General features: G+C 44.7%; 1 protein-coding gene across 5 annotated transcripts in view; it reads right to left on the reverse strand.

Moving 5' to 3' along the window:
- The window catches only part of KCNH7 (potassium voltage-gated channel subfamily H member 7), a 1,745,544-nt gene that overhangs the window by 38,500 nt on the left and 1,680,114 nt on the right, over positions 1 to 26,930 (reverse strand). For all 5 annotated transcript variants that reach the window (XR_011201481.1, XM_069224264.1, XM_069224261.1 and 2 more), the window contains 2 exons: positions 9,964 to 10,063; positions 638 to 901 (listed from right to left, as the gene is read on the reverse strand). Coding sequence is in view for 4 of the 5 variants with exons in the window: in XM_069224264.1 (XP_069080365.1) it covers positions 638 to 901; positions 9,964 to 10,063 (364 nt within the window). In the remaining variant the exon portion in view is untranslated. The remainder of the gene's footprint in view (positions 1 to 637; positions 902 to 9,963; positions 10,064 to 26,930) is intronic.

Consider the following 26,930-nt stretch of genomic DNA (forward strand, 5'->3'; position numbering starts at 1 on the left):
GTAGCGGTCTTAAGTATGATGTAATGGTTTTCTTTAGCTAAAATCATATATTCAGGTGTAATATCATGACATGCAACTCTTACAGCATCAATCTATTTTCACATGCTTTTGTTAAATTCTCTCAACAGGCCTCTTTGAGGGTCGAAGCAGGTTTGTCAAAAGTCTTGACTTTTCATGCACTGTACATTCTATTTTCTTTGCTAAATTGTAGCACAAATCTACCTACTTACTCCATTTTGCTCTGTGGCGCACAGGAACGCCATCTTCGATTTTTCAGATAGCTTGAGGGAAATCTGTACAACGTTTGTCTATTTTTTGATGTGAAAACATAGTTATCTATTTCCGCCTAGTTTCTACCAAATACATGGGCCCATATTTATACTTTTTTTGCGCCGCATTTGCGTCGTTTTTTGACGCAAAATCGGCGCAAACTTACAAAATACCATTGTATTTTGTAAATTTGCGCCGATTTTGCGTCAAAAAACGACGCAAATGCGGCGCAAAAAAAGTATAAATATGGGCCATGGTGCTTTGTGAACATCTGAATTACAGGAACATTAATGAAAGGAACTCACTTCAAAGCGGATAATTTCCTTGCGGTTTGATTACGAGAATATTGAACTGATGACTGATTTACCTTTGTACGAATGACTTCTTCTGTTAAAGTTGATCCTGCCGGAGGGACATACAGCTTCTTCAAATTCCAGTCCTGATGTTTTTCTCATCACAGTTGTGTAATCAATGATTTCAGCAAATAGGGGGTTCTTTTCATTGTCAATGGAAGACGTGAAAGACGATGTTCCACTTTTCCTGTCATCCAGTGGAGGTTGTGTGCAGGGATATTGTCCGGAATTATTCACAGAACCTTTGGATTCGTTTTGATTGTTTTCCATTTCACACTCTGCAGGATGGAGAAATCAGTTTATAATATAAGCACACGATTAAAAGGGTAGTCGTGACACCCCTGCACAGTCAATCACTGAAATAAATAGAATATTAGATTCTGCATATCTGCATGTACTACAAAGTGCTTATTTTGTCGTTGAAAGACGACCATTTTAGTTATTCCGTAATTGAGCTCGTCAAGGAAAGTGACCGAAGATGCCCCTTGCTGTACCACAGCGATCAAACTTTACTGTCCAAAAGTGCCCCTTGCTGTACCAGAGCGACCAAAGTTGTGCTTCCCTCAGGAGGTCCAGCATGTCTGAAAAAACTCAGTGAGTGTCTGGGTACATTATTAGAGGCCACATGGCTCAGCAGTTTAAAGTGGGCTGTCCCATTTGGTGTATCACTATTTCTAATTCAGAAATACATAGATTAATTTGATACCCATTTTCACTCTTAAACTTTTACAAAGTGAATTGCTCTACACCCAGTATGCAATGAAAAACCATTGTAAGGCGCAGTTCAGTTTTTGGTTCTGGGTAACTCGGTTTCCTGGAGAACCTAAAAATCCTATACATTCCTGCAACAAATCAATCAACAGAGAAATGTTTATTTAGACCAAAGGTCTTTAAGCACATAAATATATACAAATAAAATACATATGAATAAAATCACATTTATAAAAACATTCCCTCAAAATATACCCTTCTAGAACCACCATTTGAAATCTATATACCATAAAATATACAACAATTATGTATCTTCACCCTAACCAGCGAAGTTCATATTAACCCTGGTGCATACATTTCCTAAAACCAACCTTCAAGTACTCATAAACAACTTTTTTACTGTAATCATAAATCTCCCTACAGCACATGCAACATCCAGGAATCGCATATCAGTTAGTAGTGCTAAAGCTCGCGTCCGATTCCTGATGCTATTTGTTTTAGAAATTGGATGTAAAATCTTTTCTGGAGGGGCAGAACTTTTAGAGAGCCTATTAAAATGTGCAAATGATTGCATTTTTTCCTCAAATCACATGTGCATTTGCCCGTAGTATTTATCATTGCTGATTTTATCTTGGAATTACAGTGACATGGATTGAATCCAATCCTTAGCTTTAGCAATTCATATCCAAGGTTGCGGTTAGGTAATATATCCACATAAGGGAACGATGCTTAATTTTGACAAGCATTGAGCAAAAACTGTGTTTTTACCCTATATGTACTGCCAATCATATTCTCTGGACAGTTCCTTACCGAGTGTCCTAAGTTCACTCTTCGAGACCTCTATTTGTAAAGTCTCAGAGCACCAATTGACCTTTATTTCCCCACAGATAACCTTCACTCCTTTCCTAACACCCTTAGCCCAGCTCAATTCACTTTGCCTATTTTCATTTTTACACCATAAAGAGACCTTTTGCCCCTTGCCAGCACTCAGACATTGCCAAAATCGAATTAATGCCACTTTGGCCAGCATGCTCCATGATGTCATGACTGGCTTCAGTCTCACAGCCTCTATCATAGATGATCCTGGTAAAGACAGTAGGCTTTTTAAGCATTTCCCCTCCTCAACATCACAAATGCTTTTACCACTGACGCTTAACAACTCAGCTCCGTACTGGAATTGAGTGGGTATCATAGCAGTGTAAGCTTCGAGGACCGGCCTATGGGACATCATCCCTTAGTCCCTAATACATTTATTTAAACCACTGATCGAGACAAGTGCCCATACTTTTAGTGATTCACACTGAACATTCTACTTTAAGAACTTTTCAAACCAGACCCCTAAATACTTATATTCATTAACCAATTCCAACTTGCTGGAACCAAGGTGCCTTCTGAACTTCACCGTTTTTGTTTAACCAAAACTCAGCACTGTAATCTTCTCCTTGGTTGCCACTAACATTTTAGCATTACAATAATCCAGAAAGGTGTCTAACTTCCTTTGCAGGCCTAACTCTGTTAGATCTAAAATCACAAGATTGTCTGCATACAAGAGGCATGCTACGTGTTTCCCACCTATCCTAGGGATAGCATCTCTTTTCACTGCCAGAGGTGATGGAAGATGAGCTATAAATAGGGAAAAGAGTAAAGGGGCCAAAACACAACCCTACATCAACCCATAATTGATCTGTATTTTCTGTGTCATTGTCCCCTCTGTGTCCAAAATTACCTGAGCCCAGTTTTGTGAGTGTAGCTTCTGAATTAAAACCAAAAGACTCTTGAGGATGTCTCGCTTTTCCAGCATTTCCCATAAGCACTTACAGTCCACCAAATCAAAAGCAGCATGGCAGTCTATGAAGCAGCAGACCAACCTGTCTCTTTGCACTACTGACTTCTGTGCAATGAACCACAGGGAAAAATAGTAGTCAATTGTTGAATGATGTCCCCTGAAGCCCCCTCTGGAGGTACAATATGATTCAGTTCAGCCCACTCTTTTAGCCTGCCTAAAATAATTTTTGCAAACAATTTTTCTCCAATATTCAACAAGTTAATCAACTTATAATGCTTTGGGACCTTCATATCTCCCCTTTTGTAAATGGGTCTGATAGTTGCACATATCCAGTTTTCTGGAAACTGGACATTTGCTAGTATGTGAAGAAACATTGATTGAAAGAGTTCTGCCAACCAGTCAGGCATGGTCTTTATTAAGACAGCCAGAAGGTTATCCGGTCCAGCCATTCTAGTCAGTACCAGCTTCAATATAGTGCATTTAATTTCGGCTTCTGAAAACAGGGACCTAGTCCCTCATTGTGAGTCTGGCGGTCCTAGGTCGGAACACCAGCACTGCCACTTTTTAGCAGGCTGATGGCCTGGCAGTGCCTGCGGTCTTAATCCGACAGGGCAGCGCTGCCCTTGGGATTACGAGTCCCCTCCCCACTGGCTTTTACATGGTGGTTGCACCAGCATTTAAAAGCTGGCGGAGATGGGGGTGCCGGGGCCCAATGGGGCCCATGCACTTGGCATGGGCAGTGCAGGGGCCCCCATGGACAGCCCCATTGTGCTTTTCACTGTCTGCTTAGCAGATAGTTAAAAGTGCGATGGGTGCTGTTGCACCCTTCGTACTGCAACATTGCAGCTGGCTCGATTACGTGCCGGCGTCAATGTTGTGGAATGTTTCCCGCTGGGCCAGCGGGTGGAAACTCTGTTTCTGCCCGCTGACCCAGTGGGAAACGCGAAACAGGGGCTGCGGTAAGGTCACTGCACTGGCGGTGACCTAACTGCAGGAGTTTGGTGGGCGCTAATGTCTTCATCCACTCCTTTCCATTAGGTTGCTCGCCCTATCACAGGCTGTGGCCCGTTAGCATATATTTCTTTAAAAAATTCAGCCCAAACATCCTCTTCCACCACACAGTTCCTAGCCCCCTGTGTTCCCCCTGAACCTTTCTGCACCAACTACCAAAACATTTGTGAGTTTTTAGTTTCTGTTGCATCCTGCAGATTACACCAACACTTCTCCTTATAAACTTGTTTCAAATTTTTGATTTGTGTTTTATATACTTTCCTAATATTCTGGAGGCTATTGTAACTTTCATAGTTGAACCTTATTTTGAGGCTTTTTTCCCTCTCCTCATTTCGGCTTTTAAATCCCTATGTTCCTCATCAAACCACCCATTTCCCTTCCTCCAGTTGCCTGGGTCCTACTTTCCCTTTTCCTGTTGTCTTTTAGGGCGACCCTTAGACAGTGAACCACCTTTCTAAATATATTTTCGCACCACCCTATGTTGTTGACTGGGGTATTGCTCAACACTTGTATCTGCTGAAATTTGGATAATTTCCCCATGCATTCTTCAGTGATTCTAGTAGGGAGGCGCTTTGAATAACTTATCTGTAGGGGAATTACCATTGCTCGCAACCTCCATTCACCTGTTCTTATTTCCAGTTGTAACTGGTAATGGTCACTTCTTTCTCCTTGCACTACCTGAAAACCTCTGATTTTATCAAAATTGCAGGCATGCATGAAAATATAATAAATGGGGCAAAACTGTGAAAAGTTTTTGAATGTACGATGCACGGGTCGATCAGGATCCATCCGACAATTGAGACAAAATAGGCCCTTGGACTCCAGGTATTTCTCTAGGGCCACATCTCGTGCCAAAAGCAAAGTTGTTGGGAAACTTGTGAAATTTATATTACATGCAGACAGTATCTCTTCAAACCAAGGGTCAACCCTACATCAGCCTAACTTATGATTGAATTCTCCCAACAGAATGAGCATGTCTTTATGGTAGTTTAAACACAAGGAATCCTCATCTTCCTTAAATCCTTCTATTTCTGACCTGTATTCTTCCCATCTCCCCCAAAGGCTGTACACATTTATTACCATACATTCATACCTCCTATCAGGATTGTGGAGTTGCACCCTACAGGCCACCAACTAGTGACATTTCACTTCAAATGGTGCAACCTTCTTAGCTATTATGGTGGATATCAGGGTTATTAACCTCCCGAGGGGTGTCCCTGCAGACTTCTCTTGTCTGTCCTATTTATTTGTACAAAGCCATGGATCGCAGGGGGTTTGTCGCAGAGCCATGTTTCTTGTAAACATACAATCTGATGTTGATTAATTAGATTCTTAAAACTTTCCAGATTTGATATTCTCACTAAACCATTAATGTTCCATGTTAATACCCCTAGGCTGTGCGACAACCCGATATCCTAATGAACATCACTCATCCACCCACTGACCTGACATAATTCTGACAGTTCAAAGGCTTCCTTGGAACAAGGTGCAGGAACAAGAGAGGGTGAAGTTAAATGATTCTCGCTCTGGTTGAAAGGTGGCAAACCCATGTGATGCTCATTCTTGTCTAAAAATGACTGCCTGCAGAAGTTGATTGGCATGCTGCAGATTTCTGTTTGCTCTTGGAAGCTGCAGCCTGAAGAAGGTCCTGTTTATTCTGAGGAGGCTGTTGACCTCTGTTTGCTGTCCAGTTAGCAGGGAGTGCTGCACACCTGAAGAGCATCGGATCTACGTTTATTGGGGCAAACTGACCTGATCCTGTGGTGATTGTTGTGAGCGGATTCTGTCTAGGATTTTATTGTTACTTTTTCTATTTGGTACCTGTCCTAAAGACTGTTGAAGAAAAACAACTTGTAATTTCAGGAACATTCCCACTTAGAAACAGTGTATATTACAGTACTTGGCTTCACCCCAAACCTTCTGTAGCAAATCTTCCATTTCTACATGGTCACCTCAGATTTTTTGCCTGTTTCTAGCCCTATTGTTGTTAGCCTTAAAACACTGTGCACCTGGCCCCTGCTAAAAAAAAAGTGTTAAGTGCCTGTGCTTCTCTTTAAACATGATTAAAATGGCTTACCACTAATGGAACTATTTAACTTGCCTATAAGTCCCTAGTACGTGGCGTTGAAAATGCACCACGGACCTGGAATTTAAATGTCATCTGTGGCCTGCAACACCAATAGTGCCATCCACAAGTATGGACTGTAAAACATGACTTTGAGTAGTTTGAATGCAGCAGCCTAAAACCCTGCTTTCAAACCTGTAAAAAAAACGCTTCCTTTGTTTTCACCTAGGGTTGTAGGTTGTTATTATTTGTGAGGGCACACTACTAATCCCTATTGTCATCCATGAGATTGAATCTCAGCTGTTGTATATCATTTGCAGCCTTGAAAAAGTAATTGTGATGAAACAAGTGTCGGCTGTCTATTCTCATTGGACTGTGACCGGTGATGTATGAAATGTGAAGAATAAAATACAACTACTCAAAACTACAGACTTACAGCAGTTCCTTACATGCGGATTGGACTACCTTTGTGCCCCCTGTTTTTTTTCTCCACTGATGTACAGGACCAGATCGAGCTCTGTGCCCTGACTTGTTCACCCTCGGTGGTTTGGTGGGCTACTGGGTTAAGCCCCAGTTTTATTGCGGACTTCAACTCACCATTAGATTTGCCTCACTGATTGGCAACAGGTTGGATGTACAGACACCATGACATTGCCACCTTTCTTTTTTATTCTTAAAGAACCCTCTTTTTGAGAGGTAAAAGACCCTGCTTTTACATATTATTAAGTCACCTGAAGCACACCTTGGTGCCCACAAGATAGGGTGTCTGATATTTAAAAGTGGAACCTGAGCAAAATTAAACTTGGCATTTTCCTCCAGTGTCTAGCCTTCAAACGTTATTTTCACTGGCTGGGTGGTAGATGATTCCTAGAAAATGTCAAAGTACAGTTTATAGTCAAATCCATTTTTAAATATGTAGGAAAAGTAACCTTTAGAAAGTTATCTGTTTTCTTTCTAAACCTCCAGTGGGCTTATTAGCATTAGCCAACTAATAGCTGGTCTACTATTGTTTGACCTTAGTGATGTATGAAGACTGCTCACAGAGCAGGACAATAGTTTGGATGTGGGGAAGTGAACTGGGTTGTACCTGAAACGTTATTAACTTGTAAAAGTAGGTAAACATGCTTTGTGCCTCATTTATAAGAATCTGACGCTTTGGCTCTGATGTATGAGATTTCTTGAGCTGCTCTATGTCCCCCTAACAACACCATAGATGTGCTGTATTTACAATACAGAGCTCCATAGCGTATGTTTTCACAGATGCGTCAGAAATTCTGATGCATCTGTGGCACTAAACTCACGCATTGCTGGACTAGCGTCAAAAAAATGATGCTAATCCAGCAATTCCAGGAGGCTCCCATTGCAAAAGGCCCTGCATTAGTTTTATGCCTGCTCTGAACAGGCGGTAAAATTCTGATTCAGTGAAGTCACAGAATTACACTGTGAAATGTTGTAAATTTCACTGTGTCAGTTCTGAATGGCTTTTCCTGAGGGGACGCCTGCCTTGCAAACATTATACCTAGCTCATGTATAATGTGATGCAAGGCTTTACAAACTGATGCATTGGGCCCAATGCTTCAATTTGTAAATGTGGAGCAGTGTAAAGCACTGCTTCTGTCACCTTTGTGACAAAAAAAAGAATGACTCAACAGTGGCACAAAGGCCTTGTAAATGAGGCCTTGAGAGTCTTCCATACTCATCAAACAGTGCTAAAGTTATAAGCAAAATGCATTTTACCTTTCATGATGTACAAAAGTATTGACTCGAAGCCCACCCAGCTCCTTTTTTAAGTGGTAATGTCTCTAAAACAAACAAGCTTTCCAAATGCAACACTACATTCATGGCAGTTTTAGTGCAAATAACTTCAACAGTAACAGATGGGTTTTAAATTCTTCAAGGGACATTGGTCAGATCATAAACCACAAGGCCGTAAATAGAACCCAAAGTTGGAAATAGTGGATAAAAATACACATTACGCATTACATATTTTTGATATTACATATGTGTTTTAAGACAGCTTAAAATCTGTTTTTAAAGTGCAGCTAATAAGGGAGAGTGCTTGGAATTGTATTTCTGTCTTAAATAAATTGTCGATAAGGCAATGAATAATGGTGAAGTCCAGTGGATTTATGCAATTATGTAGCTACAACATGTACCACGTAAATATGGAGTTATCACATTAGTCTCATAATTTGTCATGTTCACAACAATGTTGTTTGTAGCCCACACGTATGAAATTTATACTGATATCGCTATGTTGACCCATAGTTTTCATAATTTTCTGATTCCTTGCAAAAATGACTTTTTATAGCACTGCATTTGGGGCAAGAAAACAGACAAGAATTGGCAGTTTATAGGACCCTTTCTCTTTCAGCATTATTTTGATCCATTTGATCTACAAACACTACTTTAATTGAAATGTGCCTATTATGCAACAGATTGTGTAGAAATTACAAATTTATCAGTAGCACAAATGGCACTGCCATAACTCACTCCTTCTCCCAAATCAAGAAGTCTTCTGCACCCGAGGTGGCTGCGCTACCCCAAATATTCAACACTGAAGTTAGCACCCCTTTGGCAAAATTTAGGTCACACTCTCCCAACAATCCCTGTTCGGTCTCAGTGCTCCAAGCCTTGGCCCGGGACATTATGGGGGTTATTACAACTTTGGAGGAGGTGTTAATCTGTCCCAAATGTGACGGATATACCACCAGCCGTATTACGAGTTCCATAGGATATAATGGACTCGTAATACGGCTGGTGGTATATCCGTCACTTAACCGTCACTTTTGGGACGGATTAACACCTCCTCCAAAGTTGTAATAACCCCCTATATCTTCAATGCGAGAAACTGTCAATGTCTCCCTGTCAGGAGGCCATGTGCCCAAATAAAAGGCACATCCTTCCTGAAATGGGTAAGCCTTGATCCTGGAGACTTACAGGTCTATAAACCAATCAGACATCTTCCTGCTATTGCTCAGATTTTCGAGCAACATATGGTGCATTGGCTGTCTGGTCTTCTGCAATTATCAGGAGTTATACATTGGCCTCATGCAGGCTTTCATCCCAGACACAGTACTGAGTCTGTCCTGCTGGTCAGGCTCAATGATTTCAAAAGCACAATGGCCCAAATTTAAGAGGCCCTAGCACCTCCTTGCCTTATGATTCTAATGTGGCTCAACGAGGCCAAATTCACCACACCAGATTTACAAACTGGCGCAATCTATAATATTCCACTGTGCCATTTTTTGCGGCGATTTTTAATGCTTGCACAGAGCAAGCATTAAAAGGGGCACACCATTATTTAAAACGAGCCCCTCTGTACCTTGCAGGATTAGCACCACTATTTTTGGTGCTAATCCTGCAATGTACTACAATAGCATCAAAAATGCCAACGTTATTGTCCTGTAACCTGTGCCATGGTGCGCCGTATGTTTAATACGGCACACACATGGTGGCCTTAGGGGGGCACTGATGAGCGCAAGAACAGTGGCGCTGCATATAATGCAGCGCCTCTTCTTAAATTTGGGCCAATGTATCTTGGGCCTCCTCATGGGCAACTCCTTTTAAACCAGTCCAGTGCCTTCAACATGGCTGACATTTTTGTTCTGATGACTTTGTCAATGTAGTTTGAATTACTGGTCCTTTCTTAACGAGTGGATTCAATGCACCTCTTACCAAACAAATGTATAGCAGACACACAAAATGAACGTTTTCCAGGTAACACAAAAACAATGACATAATAAACTAGAATATGAGAATATTACCTTTCTCTTCGTTTTCCCTTAAGGACAATTTCCTTTTCCGAATGCCACTGTTTTCTTCATCAGAATCACTGGTTACTTGTGATCTCAGTATTAGATGCGCCTTAATTACAGAAAAACACATGAAAGTAAAGTAAATAAAGAGGGACGCAAATCTAGTTTAATATTACTTAATTAAGTATAAATCAAAAATATAGCAATATCAGGTTCTTTGTAGCTTCATAAATAGACATCAAAACCTCATAAAGAGCAACCACCCCATGTCTACTGCTGAAACAGACTTGCTCTCTCCCTTCTCCACCCCCCCCGCCCAACATACCAGGTTTTCACTTTTCTAACATGAGATGATTGTTGGCCCTGAAATCTTATTGAGGACGCAAAGAAGACAGAAAGCTGAGAGTCCATAGTTGAAGAATTGCGAATTAAGTCACAACTTGTTTGTTCATTATTCAAATAATAAAAATCAATCACTTACTCAAATGCTGAAATCTGTCAAAAATGTACGGAAGGCATGCATTTGTTCTAGAAATGGAATTTCAAGATATTTGATGATGAAATGAAACAAAGTTAATCTGAGAATCAAGACTAAACATATGTTTGTAGCCTGCATTTCTTTTGCAAAATAGAATGATAGTGAGTAAAGATAATTGCTAAATCTTACGAAAAGACAAAACATGAGAAGTTTCACTTGTACAGTTACTGTTTCTATTAGTGCTATATTGTAATATTGTGATTATTTCAACTGTGTTGGATACATATGAAGAGGATCTTCCCCTTGAATGTAAGTAGAGAGAGAATTGCCTTGGTCCTGAGGTGAAGGACTGTGAAAAGGGAGAGTACATTCGAAAGAGAGGTGCCGCATACTTAACATGTCCAGGACTCAGTTAATAAGTTTACATGGTTAGTCTCACAGACAATCACATCACAACAGCTCATGAGAAGCCTGTCAATTCCCTGTTGTATTTCAGGTTGCCTAACTGACATATCAAAGGTGCTTGTGCTATTTTTCATGATATTTCATTAGGCTCTAAAGACCTGGTTTTGCTGTGATAGGTAAACCATTGGGTGATGAGTGTGCTTCTGGTGGTGTTATGAATCCAAGGAGGAAACCAGGGGTATTAGAAGAGCAAGTTACACCTACTAACAGCCAGACTTTGTGAATCGGGTCGCTCAAGTTTAAAAACCACCTGCTTCAATGTAACTAAGGTTAAGATAAAATAGTCTCCCTTGAATATGTAAAAACAGCACAACTTAAATGATACATCAAAATAAATCTTCTCATACAATACACAGTTCCACTCACCATCAAGTGTGGGCACTGTCACACCTATATGATCCCATCTGGTCATATATTGCTCTAAAGCAACCAGATAAATACAATGGACAAAATATAGTGCATAGACAATCGCACCAAAACACTCAGGCCCATATTTATACTTTTTTTGCGCTGCACTTATGTCATTTTGTGACGCAAATGCGGCGCAAACCTACAAAATTCAATTATATTTTGTAAGTTTGCCCCGCTTTTTGCATAAACAATATGAAGTATAAATATGAGCCTCAGTACTAAACTAACAGAATTGAAAGTGATGTACACATTGTGTTGTAAAGAGGAGCAAAATTACCTTTCACTCAATTGTTTTAAACTACGAGCCCTCCAGAAGAAACACACAAGCACGCTAATGACTGCACACACATAGGATAAGCATTGCGCTATAAATCTCACACATGTAAGTATGACAAGATTATTTCTGTCTAATACTCCACAACTTAATGTGATCAAATAACACATTAATATGTTTATACATAATGCCAAGGTTAATCTGCCAGTGCCTGTGGGCAGACGGAGGTATTGAACACAGACATAAGAAAATGCAAAAGAAAATGCTTGCTTTAGTTGCTGAAGGGCAAAGACATATATTCTTCCATTGGAGAGGAACCCAGAGCCCTTGAAAATTTTTAAGAAAATACAACAACACTATAACCTGGTAAGTGACTCAAACAGCGTAAGTAATTATTGTCACAAACCTGCGAATGACTGTACAACCTCCTGACCAGTGGTTCCTGTAAACACTAATAACCTTCCACCAGAATGAGAGCTTGCACACTTTCCATGGACAGGTAGAATGATAAAGACAATAACGCCCACAAACCCCTGCCACAATTAATACATTACCACACTCACAGACAATGTGGCCACTCCTTCACACAAGAGCATTACTTATGAAGATCAGATCAGCCAGGATCCATCCAACATAGAGATCACACTTCAGTGCAAGCTATAGATTAGTTGCAACTCACCATCATACTATGCTTGGTTTTGCACATCTGTACGCATATTTTGGATTGAAAAATAGAATGGATTGTATCATGTGCATAGGAAGAACGTCCAGCATTTTACAAGACTTCTCCCTCAAGAAAATAGATACTAATACTTAATGTGCACATGTCAGGCTGAGGTGATAAATCAAACACCTAAAACCATCACAACCAACTCTTGTAATGCATGTGTTCCAATATCTGTAAATCACTAACTGTGGGACAACACTTAGACCTACTAGTGATATGTAAATAAGGAAGGGAAGCATGCTCACAAAATGGAGCACCCAAAGGAGTAGCCAGAAATGTAATGAATAACCTGAAAAAGCACTCCAGGTTCCCAAGAACCACAGCAAAACCAGATGGATAGGCCCAGCAAAGTAACACTTAAAGCCATGACCAACACAGACGGACCCACCAATGACATCATCTCTAGAAGCAATTCTAACAAAGAAATATAGGGTACAAGATGCCTAATTTCACCAGAGATTAGATGCCTGTGTTTGTAAATATGACACAACCATACCTGATGCTGAATAGCAAACATATTAAATGAAACATAAACGAAATTAAAGGCTTACACAAAACCGATAAATCTGAAGCGTTAAGGTAATGGGATATTTACTAATTCCCTCGTCCTATATTACCCTATTATTTGTTCTAACAATTTATCCATTGAGTGTGAATGCATCTGACTAGGCTAAAGCCCACAGACCTGGATATAAACAGGTTAAATTATAACAGAAAACATATGTTGAAGCCTTACAGTAGTCTTCCCCTGAATGTTTTGTCTACTCCCTTCCTGTTTGCTTAAAGTCTTTTTTGTCAACTTTAGGGCACTGTGCACCTTACCACTGCTAACGAGTGCTAAAGTGTTTGTCGTCACTCCTTAAAACATTATATAATTGGCCTACTCCTGACTGGCATCTTCAATTTGCTTGTAGGTCCCTAGTAAAGTGGTACAACAAGTACCCAGTACCCAGGGCCATTAAATTAAATGCTACCAGTGACCCTGTAGCATCTATAGTGCCATCCTCTTAAGTATTCTTTTAAAACATGCCCCAGGCCTGCTATTGCAGCCTGTGTGCAGTTTTAAATTGCCAATTCAACCTGGAAAAATACAACTTTTGCCAGGCCTAAAACTAACCCATAGGCCAGACTGCATTGTATTTAAAAGGTTGGACATGTACGTTTAGGTTTTGCATGTCCAGGTAGTGAAAATTACACTAATTCGTTTTTCTCTAGTGTGAAGCCTACCTCTCTCATAGGATAACACTGAGTTACTTTATTCCATTTAATAAGTGATAACTGTTTGGGAAGAGATTGAAATGTCATGTTTGGTGTTTAAAGATTTGTAATTTAAAATCCTTTCTAATGGTACAGTTGGATTTTAAGTCACAATTCTGAAAATAACACTTTTAGAAAGTTGGCATTTTCTTGTCCTAACCATTTGGTGCCTTCAGCCTGCATCATGGGTCACATAACTCTAATTAGCAAGGCAGTTGTCATACGTGTATTCCTCCCAAACAGTGACACAGAGGAAGACTGCGTGTTAGCAGTAAGGGCCATCCTGCCAGGATGTGTGGGACAGAGCTGTTCCCGTTCCCAATTACATTTCAAAGGAGCTGCCTCAGCACAGTCACAAAGAACGTCTCACTAACCTTTTGTCACCTCAGTCCTCTTTGAGACTGGGCAGGGAGAATGGAAATTCCAGAGCCATCTGTGGGGGAAAAACCCCAGAAGTTTTTTCCACTTCAAAGCTGGCACAGGTATAAAATTAGGACCTTCAGATCCACTCTTCAGTTCACTCCTGGACCTACAGATGACACCTAGAAGGTCTCTCTGTACTTCAGAGAACTGTACTGCTGCTTGAGGCACATTTTGAACTTCAGAGGTATGCCCTGCTGCTGGAAGCCTGCCTTGAACCCTCAGAGGACTGCCCTACTGCTTGAACCCAGGACTACCAGAGTGACTCTGGTGGCTAGTTGGCTGGCCTCCTGTTCTGAGCTACAAAGACACAAAAAGCTTTAACATCTTGACCCCTAAATCTGGATACTGCTGCATTGATTCCTGCATTTCAAGTGGTGCCCATCCAGTACTGAACCCTTGGAAGTGGTGCTAAAGGTGCCCAAACAGCCTAAATCCAAAACTTGGTACTTAAACAATGCTCAGCCAAAGAGTGTCCTGAGAACTGAGAGGAGACTGTGACCTACCCACCTGTTGATACCCCCAAGGTGAATCCCCGGATGGCCAGACTTGGCAGTAGCTCCCACTATGTTCTTCTCCGCAGCAGCAAATTCTGTTCAGCGACTCCTTGCAGAAGGGCTATCTGGCCTAGTGGAGACCTCATCGGCTACATCTTGCAGCTTCATCCTGCTGGGATTTTTGACTTCCAAAAATGAGGCTTAGGGGCCTGTTTACGACTTTGGTGGTCCGATGGTCAGCCTGCCAAAGCTGTGGAGGGGAGACTGCCATCAAGACGGCAGCCCCACCCCTCCACATTGTATTACGATGTTGCCACTGGACTGACCTGCAGAAGCATCGTATTACGACATTTCTGCCTGTCAGCCCGGTGGAAACAGTGCAGTCGCATTGGTCTTGGCTTCCTCTGTGAGCCCAGGCCAATGCCATTGCACACAAGCACCCTCAGAATGCACGGTGGGCAGTGTAGGGCCCCCGGTGGCCCCAGCACTGGCTTTCCACCAGCCTTTTCATGGCTGTGTAACCACCATGGAAAGGCTGGTGGAAAGCAAAGTCATGATCAACAAGGTGGTGCCACCATGGGCACCGCTGTGGCTGCCAATGAGTTTGGCCACCAACAACCCGTCAAGTTCTATGATCCTGGTGGTGGTTGCGGTCTCCTGGTGGTCCAACTGCCAGGATCATAATCTGGCCATCGGATCACCGGGAGTGTGGTGGTCCAACATCACCGGAAGTTTGACAGTCCTTTGACAGCCAAACTCGTAACCAGGTCCCAAGTCTGAAGGTATAAATCTTCACTGTGACTTCATCCAGTGGCTCCCAACAATGATGCCTCTTCCTCAGACACCGCTGGCTGTATTGCCCCACTGAACTTTACCTTCTCAGCCACTTTGCTTCAAAAATTCTCCAGCCTCCAAAGGTGTGCGGACACACAACCCAATCCACCTCGTGTAGCCGAACCACACTCCGTCATGGTAAGTCATGACTTTCTACTTTTCCTCTGTCTTGTGTGATTAGATATCCGTAGTTGGAGCTTTGATCTTGTAGGTGCTTTCTTTTACTAAAAACTTTTTTGTGTTTGTTTCTGTGTCAAGTAATTTATTCATTTTTACCCCTTTTTTCTAAATTTAGATTTTTCCTGTGTTGTGTTTTCACTCTACTTCTGACTGCTTTTGTGCCAAGCTATCAGAGGGTTAAGAACAGCTTAATTTAGTGACTTTTGTGGTTCACCCTGACAGGGATTGGGGTAGGTGCTTAAGAAGGGTTCACACCCCCTACTCAAAAAAACAGATTTCTAACAGCATACTAACGGCAAACATTACAAATTCACATTTGAAGTTGTTCCTCAAGAGGTTCTTGTCTAAATGAAACAGTGTCTCATGCGGTCTGCATTTCTCCATTCGCTACTCAATATATCCTCAAAAAACTATTCTTTACGGCCCAAATCTGTACAACTTCTAAAATCAGCATTGATTCATCTGTAAACGAGGATCCAGAAAAAAGGAGAAAAATGTAGGGTGACCATGCAGAAAAGGCAGATTTTTTTCAGTGCATTTCTACTGTGACATCTTGCAGTGGTTTTTCATATTGAGACTCATTTTCTTTCAGTTAAAGGTATGGTGATACTCTGTGACGAACCCAGAAGCCCAGACGTTATTATTGCATACCCCATAATTTGTTATGGTCAAGTATGGGAAATATTGTGCTTTTATTGGCTAGGGTTTACTGGCATGCAAACTGCTAAAGGTCCCTCTATGGTGAAGTCTCTAGTGTGAAATTAGAAATGTATTTGATTATTGTGACCATACTTTAGTGTAGGCCCGCTGTACTTTGAGAGGACATTTAAGGGATGTTCTCATTGATTTTCCCAACTGCCACTCTGTATGTACTTGACATTTTATTATAGTATTTAGTATTGTGTCTATTAAAGTGCATTGTTTTTCTAATAGAAAAAGCAACGACTCGACTTTAATTAATTGAGAGGTATTTGTTGTGCTGCTGAGTACTGGGCTTCTAGCCCACACGCCCTCACCCACCATATAACTGTTGGACTGATCTGCCTCACGAGAGTCAAGTGTTAAAAAGGGGTATTTATTCCCAACTTGAGGTCTGAAGTACACACGCAAGAAGCAAAAAAGAACCCAGTTTGTACAACGGGGACGTAGACATGGCTTATTGTCATGGTGAGCCACCATTCCTAGTTTCGCACAACATATTTATCCTTACAGCCTTGGTGTGTTTGCATTATGTTACAAATCAATGATGACCCCGATGGCTTTTAAAAAATGTTACCCTCATTCAAACTGTACTTTCTCAAAATATCCATCTAAAATTCTTACACTGATTGAAAACAGTATGGAGAGATTTTACAAATTATCATAAATAAATTGCTCACACAATTTTTCAATTGAGTAAATGTTCATCCTGGGCCATGGAATGGATGTTCGAGCATTAGAAAGTCCCGAATGTTTGAAAGAAGCCACACACGCTCTTTTTTTTATAGCTATTTGCTAGCTGTTAGAAATGGGGTTTTTGGTTGGCAGTCAGGTTACCCTCTGTCCAAGCAAAAGCCCTCACTCTAGTCAGGGTAAGTCACACACTATCCAAGATTATCCTGTGCCCACCCTCTGGTAGCTTGGCACGAGCAGTCAGGCTTAACTTAGAAGGCAATGTGTAAAGTATTTGTGCAATAAATCATACAATACCACCATATAGCACCACAAAAATACACCACACAGTGTTTAGAAAAATATATAATATTTATCAGGATAATTGTAGGTCAAAAAGAATAAAGATGCAATGGAAAATTGTAGAACTATCACAGGAAAGTGATATAAAGGGGTCTTAAGTCTTTAGAATATAATAAAGTGTCTTTCAAGCACAAAGTACCTGGTTTCTGGTGGAAAATCTCCTCAGAGGGCCACAGGTGAAGAGATGCGTGGAAAAAGGGGGGTGTGCGTCGATTTCCTCTTAGCACACACCGACTTGCGTCGTTCTTTTCCACGCGGGGAAGTCGGGCGTTGTTTTCCGGCGCGCAGACAGTCTCTTTTTGTGGATCGCGGGGATTACCAGATGTCCCGGGTCTGTGCGTGGATTCTCCTGCTTATTTTCCGGCTGCGCGTCGTTCTGAGAAGTTTCGATCTCACGGTAGGCGTCGCGTCGATTTCTCCTTGGAAGTCGGGCGGCGTTGTCCTTGCGAGGCCGTGCGTCGAAATTTTGGTCTCACGGCAGGCGTCGCGTCGATTTCTCCTTGGAAGTCGGGCGGCGTTGTCCTTGCGAGGCCGTGCATCAAAGTTTCGCACTCACGGTAGGCGTCGCGTCGATTTCTCCTGGAAAGTCGGGCGGCTTTGTCCTTGCGAGGTTGTGCGTCGAAGTCTCGATCGTCCCGAGGGCGTCGCGTCGATCAGCGTCGGTGTGCGGCGTTTTTCTCGCCGCGAAACAAGCTGTGCGTCGAAATTTTCGGCGCACGGAGCGTCCAAGTGAAAGGAAGAAGTCTTTTTGGTCCTGAGACTTCAAGGAACAGGAGGCAAGCTCTATCCAAGCCCTTGGAGAGCACTTTTACAGCCAGACAAGAGTTCAGCAAGGCAGCAGGGCAACAGCAAGACAGCAGTCCTTTGTAGAAAGCAGACAGGTGAGTCCTTTGAGCAGCCAGGCAGTTCTTCTTGGCAGGATGTAGTTTCTGGTTCAGGTTTCTTCTCCAGCAAGTGTCTGATGAGGTAGGGCAGAGGCCCTGTTTTATACCCAAATGTGCCTTTGAAGTGGGGGAGACTTCAAAGAGTGGCTAAGAAGTGCACCAGGTCCCCTTTCAGTTCAATCCTGTCTGCCAGGGTCCCAGTAGGGGGTGTGGCAGTCCTTTGTGTGAGGGTAGGCCCTCCACCCTCCCAGCCCAGGAAGACCCATTCAAAATGCAGATGTATGCAAGTGAGGCTGAGTACCCTGTGTTTGGGGTGTGTCTGAGTGAATGCACAAGGAGCTGTCAACTAAACCTAGCCAGACGTGGATTGTAAGGCACAGAAGGATTTAAGTGCAAAGAAATGCTCACTTTCTAAAAGTGGCATTTCTAGAATAGTAATATTAAATCCGACTTCACCAGTCAGTAGGATTTTGTATTACCATTCTGGCCATACTAAATATGACCTCCCTGCTCCTTTCAGATCAGCAGCTGCCACTTCAACAGTGTATGAGGGCAGCCCCAATGTTAGCCTATGAAGGGAGCAGGTCTCACAGCAGTGCAAAAACGAATTGAGGGTTTTTTACACTACCAGGACATATAACTACACAGGTACATGTCCTGCCTTTTACCTACACAGCACCCTGCTCTAGGGGATACCCAGGGCACACATTAAGGGTGACTTAGATGTAGAAAAAGGGGAGCTCTATGCTTGGCAGGTACTTTTAAATGCCAAGTCGAGGTGGCAGTGGAACTGCTCACACAGGCCTGGCAATGGCAGGCCTGAGACAAGGAAAAGGGGCTACTTAAGTGGGTGGCACAATCCGTGCTGCAGGTCCACTAGTAGCATTTAATCTATAGGCCCTAGGCACCTGGAGTGCACATTACTGGGGACTTATAAGTAGATTAAATAGTTCAATCAGGTATGATCCAAAGTTACCATGTTTACAGAGAGAGAGCATATGCACTTTAGCACTGGTTAGCAGGGGTAAAGTGCGCAGAGTCTAAAAACCAGCAAAAACAGTATCCAAAAAGTGGAGGGAGGCAGGCAAAAAGTTAGGGGTGACTACCCTAAGGCTGTCAGGTCTAACATGTGTCCCCCCCAGCTGAAAGTGGGGAGAGCTACCCGACCTCTTGGGAGCTCTCATCGCTAAGGCGGAAGTACCTGGAGAGACCATCAGCATTGGCGTGGTCAACCCCTGGGCGATGTTCCACCGTAAAGTCCATCCCCTGTAGGGAAATGGACCACCTCAAGAGTTTTGGATTCTCGCCCCTCATCTGCATGAGCCATCTGAGGGGCCTGTGGTCTGTCTGAACTAGGAAGTGAGTCCCAAACAGGTAGGGTCTCAGCTTCTTCAGTGCCCAGACCACAGCAAAAGCTTCTCTTTCAATAGCACTCCACCTCTGTTCCCGTGGTAATAGTCTTCTGCTAATAAAGACTACCGGTTGATCTCTGCCCTCCTCATTTAGCTGTGCTAGAACTGCCCCTATGCCATGCTCTGAAGCGTCTGTCTGCACGATAAATTCCTGGGAGTAGTCAGGGGCCTTGAGCACGGGGGCCGTGCACATGGCTTCCTTCAGGGCGTCAAAGGCTTTCTGACAAGCCTCTGTCCAATTCACCAACCTAGGTTGCTTCTTGGACGTGAGTTCTGTCAAGGGGGATACAATGGTACCATAGCCCTTGACAAACCTGCGGTAGTATCCGGTGAGGCCTAAAAAGGCTCTCACCTCAGTCTGGGTTCGAGGTGGTTGCCAGGCCTTGATAGTTTCGATCTTGGCCTGGAGTGGCTGCACCTTGCCACCACCTACTAGGTGCCCCAAGTACACCACGGAACCCTGCCCAATCTGGCACTTACTAGCCTTGATGGTCAGGCCTGCCTGTTGCAGGGCCTGAAGCACCTCCTTGAGGTGGAGCAGGTGTTCCTCCCAGCTGGAACTGTAGACAGCTATGTCATCCAGGTAGGCTGCACAGAAGGCATCCTTGCCAGCCAGGACCCCGTTAACCAACCGTTGGAAGGTAGCGGGGGCATTTTTCAATCCAAACGGCATCACCCGGAACTGGTAATGGCCGTCAGGGGTGGAAAAGGCGGACCTTTCCTTAGCCCCCTCAGTCAGGGCGATCTGCCAGTACCCTGAAGTAAGATCAAACGTACTCAGGAACTTGGCAGCGCCTAGCCTGTCCACGAGCTCATCAGCTCGGGGGATGGGGTGAGCATCAGTCCGTGTGACTGAGTTGAGACCCCGGTAGTCCACGCAGAACCGGAGTTCTGGCTTCGCGCCTGGGGCAGTAGCCTTAGGGACCAACACCACTGGGCTGGCCCAGGGACTACTGGACTTCTCAATAACCCCTAGCGTCAACATCTTGGAGACCTCCTCCTGGATGCTGGTCTTCACCTTATCTGACAACCTGTAAATTTTGTTCTTCACAGGGAGACTGTCACCGGTGTCAATATCATGAACACAGAGGTGGGTCAGTCCAGGAGTAAGGGAGAAGAGGGGGGAGAACTGCTCCAACAGCTCATAGCAGTCTCCTTTCTGGTTTAGAGTCAGGGAGTCAGACAGAATGACCCCGCTTACGGACCCATCACCTTCTTGGGCAGAGAGGAGGTCAGGGAGAGGTTCACTCTCCTCTTCCATTCCTTCATCTGTGACCAGAAGCATGTTGATCTCCGACCTCTCAAAATGAGCTTTTAGTCGGTTCACGTGGAGCACCCTTAGGGGGTTCCTAGGGGTTTGGAGGTCCACTAGGTAAGTGGCCTCCCCTTTCCGCTCCTTTATTTCAAATGGGCCAGACCAGCGGTCCTGGAGAGCTCTGGGCTCTACTGGCTCCATTACCCACACTTTGTCTCCAGGTTGAAACTCTACCAGGGTGGCCTTCTGGTCATACCATTGTTTCATCACCTCTTGACTGGCCTCCAGGTTACTTTGGGCCTCTTTCCAGAAGCGGGTCATCTGATTGCGGAGGGCCAACATGTAGCTGACCACGTCCTGAGGGGGTGTCTTTGGAGCGTTCTCCAATCCCTCCTTGACAATGCTTAAGGGTCCCCTGACGGGGTACCCATAGAGAAGCTCAAAGGGACTGAACCCTACCCCCCTCTGGGGGACCTCTCTGTAAGCAAAGAGAAGGCATGGTAAGAGGACGTCCCATTTACGCCTCATGGCCTCAGGGAGGCCACCAATCATGCCTTTCAGGGTCTTGTTGAATCTCTCCACAAGCCCATTAGACTGGGGGTGATAGGGTGTGGTGAACTTGTAGGTTACACCACACGCATCCCACAGATGCTTCATGTACGCGGACATGAAGTTAGTGCCTCTGTCAGACACTATCTCCTTGGGGAATCCCACACGGGTAAATATCCCCATCAGGGTTCTGGCTACCACCGATGCAGTTACGGTCCTCAGAGGGATTGCCTCTGGGTACCGAGTGGCATGGTCCACCAAAACCAGGATAAACCTGTTGCCTAAGGCAGTTTTGGGGTCCAAGGGGCCAACAATGTCGACGCCCACCCTTTCAAAGGGGGTGCCAACGACAGGAAGTGGAATCAGGGGGGTTTTAACCCTCTTTCCTGCTTTACCACTAGCCTGGCAGGTAGGACAAGCCCTGCAGAATTTGTCTGAGTGTGTCCTCATTTTGGGCCAGTGAAAGTGGGTGACAAGCCTGTTGAAGGTCTTGTCTTGTCCCAAATGTCCTGCCAGGGGAATGTCGTGAGCCAGACCCAGTAGGAAGGCTCGGTAACATTGGGGGACCACCAGCACACAAGCTGCCCCAAAGACCGGAACCCTAGGCTCACTGTAGAGGAGATCATTCTCCCAATATAGGTGGTGATTGCCAGAGGCGTCACCTGCTGCCTGGTTTAAGGCTTGTTTCCTCAACCCTTCTAGAGTGGGACACTCTTTCTGCGCCTTGCAGAATTCCTCCCTGGTGGGTCCACCCTCAACTTGCCAGCCAGCAAGCTCAGGTAAGTCACCTAGGGTGGCAATGTCTTCCCCAGTTGGCTCGGGAGTCTCCTCCTCAGGAGCCCCGTCAGCCACTGTGGGAACTTCTGGGGCCGGTTTCCCGCGCCCCTCGTCCCTCCTCTTGGCAGCTCTCTGGGCCATCGTTCCAGGCTCCAGATGCCCTTGACTTCCCTCTCGGTCAGCCATGGACCGGGTGGTCATGCAGACCCACTCAGGTAACCCTAACATCTCCAGGTGAGATCTGAGCTCTACTTCTTTCCAAGCAGTATGCTCTAGATCATTGCCTAACAGACAATCTACAGGCATGGCAGGACTCACAGCTACTTTCAGAGTACCAGAGACCCCCCCCACTCAAAGGGAACCCGAGCCACCGGTAGGTGACTCTCGCGATTGTCAGCGACTATGACCTGGTGGAATGTATTAGGGATTATTTGCTCTGTGGACACCAGCTGACTCTTGATAGTAGTCATACTGGCTCCTGTGTCACGCAGAGCCTCCACCTTCTGCCCATCAATGAGGACCCACTGCCGGTACTTGGAAGTATTTTTAGGCATGTGGACCTTGGACATCATTTCTCCTTCTCCCAGGGACACTAGGGAAATCTCTACCTGTCCCCCACAGCTATCTGGGTCCATCTCCCCCCCGAGTGCTACACTAGTCAACCCAGGGACCTGTCCAGTAGTGGACGGTGCCCTCTTGGGGCACTGGGGATCGCCTTTATAGTGACCATACTGGTAACACTCCATGCATTTGGGGCTTGATTTTCCTGACCTGTCAAATGTCCCTGGCTTTTTCCCAAATTTGGAAAAGGAAGGGTTGCCACCCCCTCCCTGGGAATTCTTTTGGGGGCCTTTAGAGAGTTCCTTATCTGTAAGTTTATCTCCCCCCTCTTTCTTCTGTTGGGAACCCTGACCACCTTTGTGGGAGTCCCCCCCAGGTACCTTTTTGGACACTCTGGTACTAACCCAGAGGTCCGCCTCCTCAGCAAGCTTCCTGGGATCAGTCAGCTTACTATCCACTAGGTGCTGGCGCAAATCGGTATAAGTAACATTAAGCATATGCTCTCTCAGGATCAAGTCATATAAACCTTTATAATCTGCTACTTTGTTGCCCCGCACCCATCCATTCAGTGCCTTCCTAGAGAAATCAAAGAAATCTACCCATGTTTGTGTGGTTTGTTTGGTGCTGTCCCTGAACCTCTGACGGTATCCCTCAGGGGTCAGCCCAAACTTGGCAAGTAAAGTGGCTTTCTGGAGTGGGTATGTGTTTTGATCCGGTGGATCCAATGTGAGAAGTGTGTCCCTCCCCAATGGCGGCACATAACCCCACATAGCTACCCCCCATTGCTCTTCAGGAACCTCATGAGCCCTTAGTGCAACTTCATAAGCAGCTAACCATTTATCTATGTCATCTCCCACCACAAAACTGGGCACCACATTTTTGGGTATACGAACCTTCTTTTCTCCAGCAGGTCCTGTCTGTATGCTGCCACCATTATTGCTGGATTCAGACTGTCTTGCCTTGATCTCCAGCTCCTTGAGACTCAGTTCATGAGCCAACAATAGTTTCTTTTCAGCCAACGCTCTTTCAGCTTCCACTTGTTTGGCTGCTCTTTCAGCTTCTGCTTGTTTGGCTGCCCTTTCAGCTTCTGCTTGAATCTGTTTGGCTGTTCTTTCAGCTTCAATCTGTTTGGCTGCTCTTTCAGCCTCAGCTTGTTTGGCTTCTCTTTCTGCCCTCCTCTCCTCCTGTTGTGCCTCAATTTTCAGTTTTGCCATTTGCAATTGGAACTCCCTTTCCTCTCTCCTTTCCTCTGCGGTCAGGCTTTGCATGGAGACACTGCTCCCTGGTCTGGAAGGGTGCACAATTGCAGTGGTAACACCATCCATAGATAGTGAAAATCCTTCTGAGGGGCCATTTTCTGGCTCCTCTTCCTCATCATCCTCTAAATGGGCTTCTGCCCAGGCCCTCAGCGCCACTTGAAAGTCCTCCTTTCTGGAGGCCCCTTGGGTGGGTACCCTTAATGCCCTGCAGAATCCTCTTAGTTGTTTGACCGTGTATGTATCCAACTGGACTAGGTCAAAGTCCCCTGTCTGAGACCCAGTCAGAGACATGTTGAGTGAGGATTTAGTTTTTGAAAATTGTCAGGAAAAAACGGATTTTCAAAAAGAGATAAAAACCAAGTTGACCTTCAACTGTGGGTAGGTAGTGAAATACTTAGCTACTGTATGTCACTGCACAAATACAAGTCCTATCCTCACCGCTGATCACCAATGTTAGAAATGGGGTTTTTGGTTGGCAGTCAGGTTACCCTCTGTCCAAGCAAAAGCCCTCACTCTAGTCAGGGTAAGTCACACACTATCCAAGATTATCCTGTGCCCACCCTCTGGTAGCTTGGCACGAGCAGTCAGGCTTAACTTAGAAGGCAATGTGTAAAGTATTTGTGCAATAAATCATACAATACCACCATATAGCACCACAAAAATACACCACACAGTGTTTAGAAAAATATATAATATTTATCAGGATAATTGTAGGTCAAAAAGAATAAAGATGCAATGGAAAATTGTAGAACTATCACAGGAAAGTGATATAAAGGGGTCTTAAGTCTTTAGAATATAATAAAGTGTCTTTCAAGCACAAAGTACCTGGTTTCTGGTGGAAAATCTCCTCAGAGGGCCACAGGTGAAGAGATGCGTGGAAAAAGGGGGGTGTGCGTCGATTTCCTCTTAGCACACACCGACTTGCGTCGTTCTTTTCCACGCGGGGAAGTCGGGCGTTGTTTTCCGGCGCGCAGACAGTCTCTTTTTGTGGATCGCGGGGATTACCAGATGTCCCGGGTCTGTGCGTGGATTCTCCTGCTTATTTTCCGGCTGCGCGTCGTTCTGCGGGGCTGCGCGTCGAAGTTTCGATCTCACGGTAGGCGTCGCGTCGATTTCTCCTTGGAAGTCGGGCGGCGTTGTCCTTGCGAGGCCGTGCGTCGAAATTTTGGTCTCACGGCAGGCGTCGCGTCGATTTCTCCTTGGAAGTCGGGCGGCGTTGTCCTTGCGAGGCCGTGCATCAAAGTTTCGCACTCACGGTAGGCGTCGCGTCGATTTCTCCTGGAAAGTCGGGCGGCTTTGTCCTTGCGAGGTTGTGCGTCGAAGTCTCGATCGTCCCGAGGGCGTCGCGTCGATCAGCGTCGGTGTGCGGCGTTTTTCTCGCCGCGAAACAAGCTGTGCGTCGAAATTTTCGGCGCACGGAGCGTCCAAGTGAAAGGAAGAAGTCTTTTTGGTCCTGAGACTTCAAGGAACAGGAGGCAAGCTCTATCCAAGCCCTTGGAGAGCACTTTTACAGCCAGACAAGAGTTCAGCAAGGCAGCAGGGCAACAGCAAGACAGCAGTCCTTTGTAGAAAGCAGACAGGTGAGTCCTTTGAGCAGCCAGGCAGTTCTTCTTGGCAGGATGTAGTTTCTGGTTCAGGTTTCTTCTCCAGCAAGTGTCTGATGAGGTAGGGCAGAGGCCCTGTTTTATACCCAAATGTGCCTTTGAAGTGGGGGAGACTTCAAAGAGTGGCTAAGAAGTGCACCAGGTCCCCTTTCAGTTCAATCCTGTCTGCCAGGGTCCCAGTAGGGGGTGTGGCAGTCCTTTGTGTGAGGGTAGGCCCTCCACCCTCCCAGCCCAGGAAGACCCATTCAAAATGCAGATGTATGCAAGTGAGGCTGAGTACCCTGTGTTTGGGGTGTGTCTGAGTGAATGCACAAGGAGCTGTCAACTAAACCTAGCCAGACGTGGATTGTAAGGCACAGAAGGATTTAAGTGCAAAGAAATGCTCACTTTCTAAAAGTGGCATTTCTAGAATAGTAATATTAAATCCGACTTCACCAGTCAGTAGGATTTTGTATTACCATTCTGGCCATACTAAATATGACCTCCCTGCTCCTTTCAGATCAGCAGCTGCCACTTCAACAGTGTATGAGGGCAGCCCCAATGTTAGCCTATGAAGGGAGCAGGTCTCACAGCAGTGCAAAAACGAATTGAGGGTTTTTTACACTACCAGGACATATAACTACACAGGTACATGTCCTGCCTTTTACCTACACAGCACCCTGCTCTAGGGGATACCCAGGGCACACATTAAGGGTGACTTAGATGTAGAAAAAGGGGAGCTCTATGCTTGGCAGGTACTTTTAAATGCCAAGTCGAGGTGGCAGTGGAACTGCCCACACAGGCCTGGCAATGGCAGGCCTGAGACAAGGAAAAGGGGCTACTTAAGTGGGTGGCACAATCCGTGCTGCAGGTCCACTAGTAGCATTTAATCTATAGGCCCTAGGCACCTGGAGTGCACATTACTGGGGACTTATAAGTAGATTAAATAGTTCAATCAGGTATGATCCAAAGTTACCATGTTTACAGAGAGAGAGCATATGCACTTTAGCACTGGTTAGCAGGGGTAAAGTGCGCAGAGTCTAAAAACCAGCAAAAACAGTATCCAAAAAGTGGAGGGAGGCAGGCAAAAAGTTAGGGGTGACTACCCTAAGGCTGTCAGGTCTAACACTAGCTTTTTCTCAGCTAATGCCCACTTTGGAACCAAGGGCAGGAGTAAGTCTGTTTCAATTGTAGAAATCGAAAAAGACATCCCTACATTTGGCGTGTTAGAAGGGGTGGTGGCATTTCTACTTGGGGAACAATGTTTTCGCTGCGAAGAAAGAAAATGTTGCAAAGTGGACTTTTACTCATGGGAGGCGTTTCCCTGATATTGCCCTGGAATACTCCTGGGAATCCGCAACTGTAAAAGCTTTTGCAACTTCCTATGAGTTCAGACATTTACTCTAAATTTAGAAGTAA

The sequence above is a fragment of the Pleurodeles waltl genome, chromosome 3_1 (assembly GCF_031143425.1).
Source record: "Pleurodeles waltl isolate 20211129_DDA chromosome 3_1, aPleWal1.hap1.20221129, whole genome shotgun sequence".
Lineage (NCBI taxonomy): Eukaryota > Metazoa > Chordata > Amphibia > Caudata > Salamandridae > Pleurodeles > Pleurodeles waltl.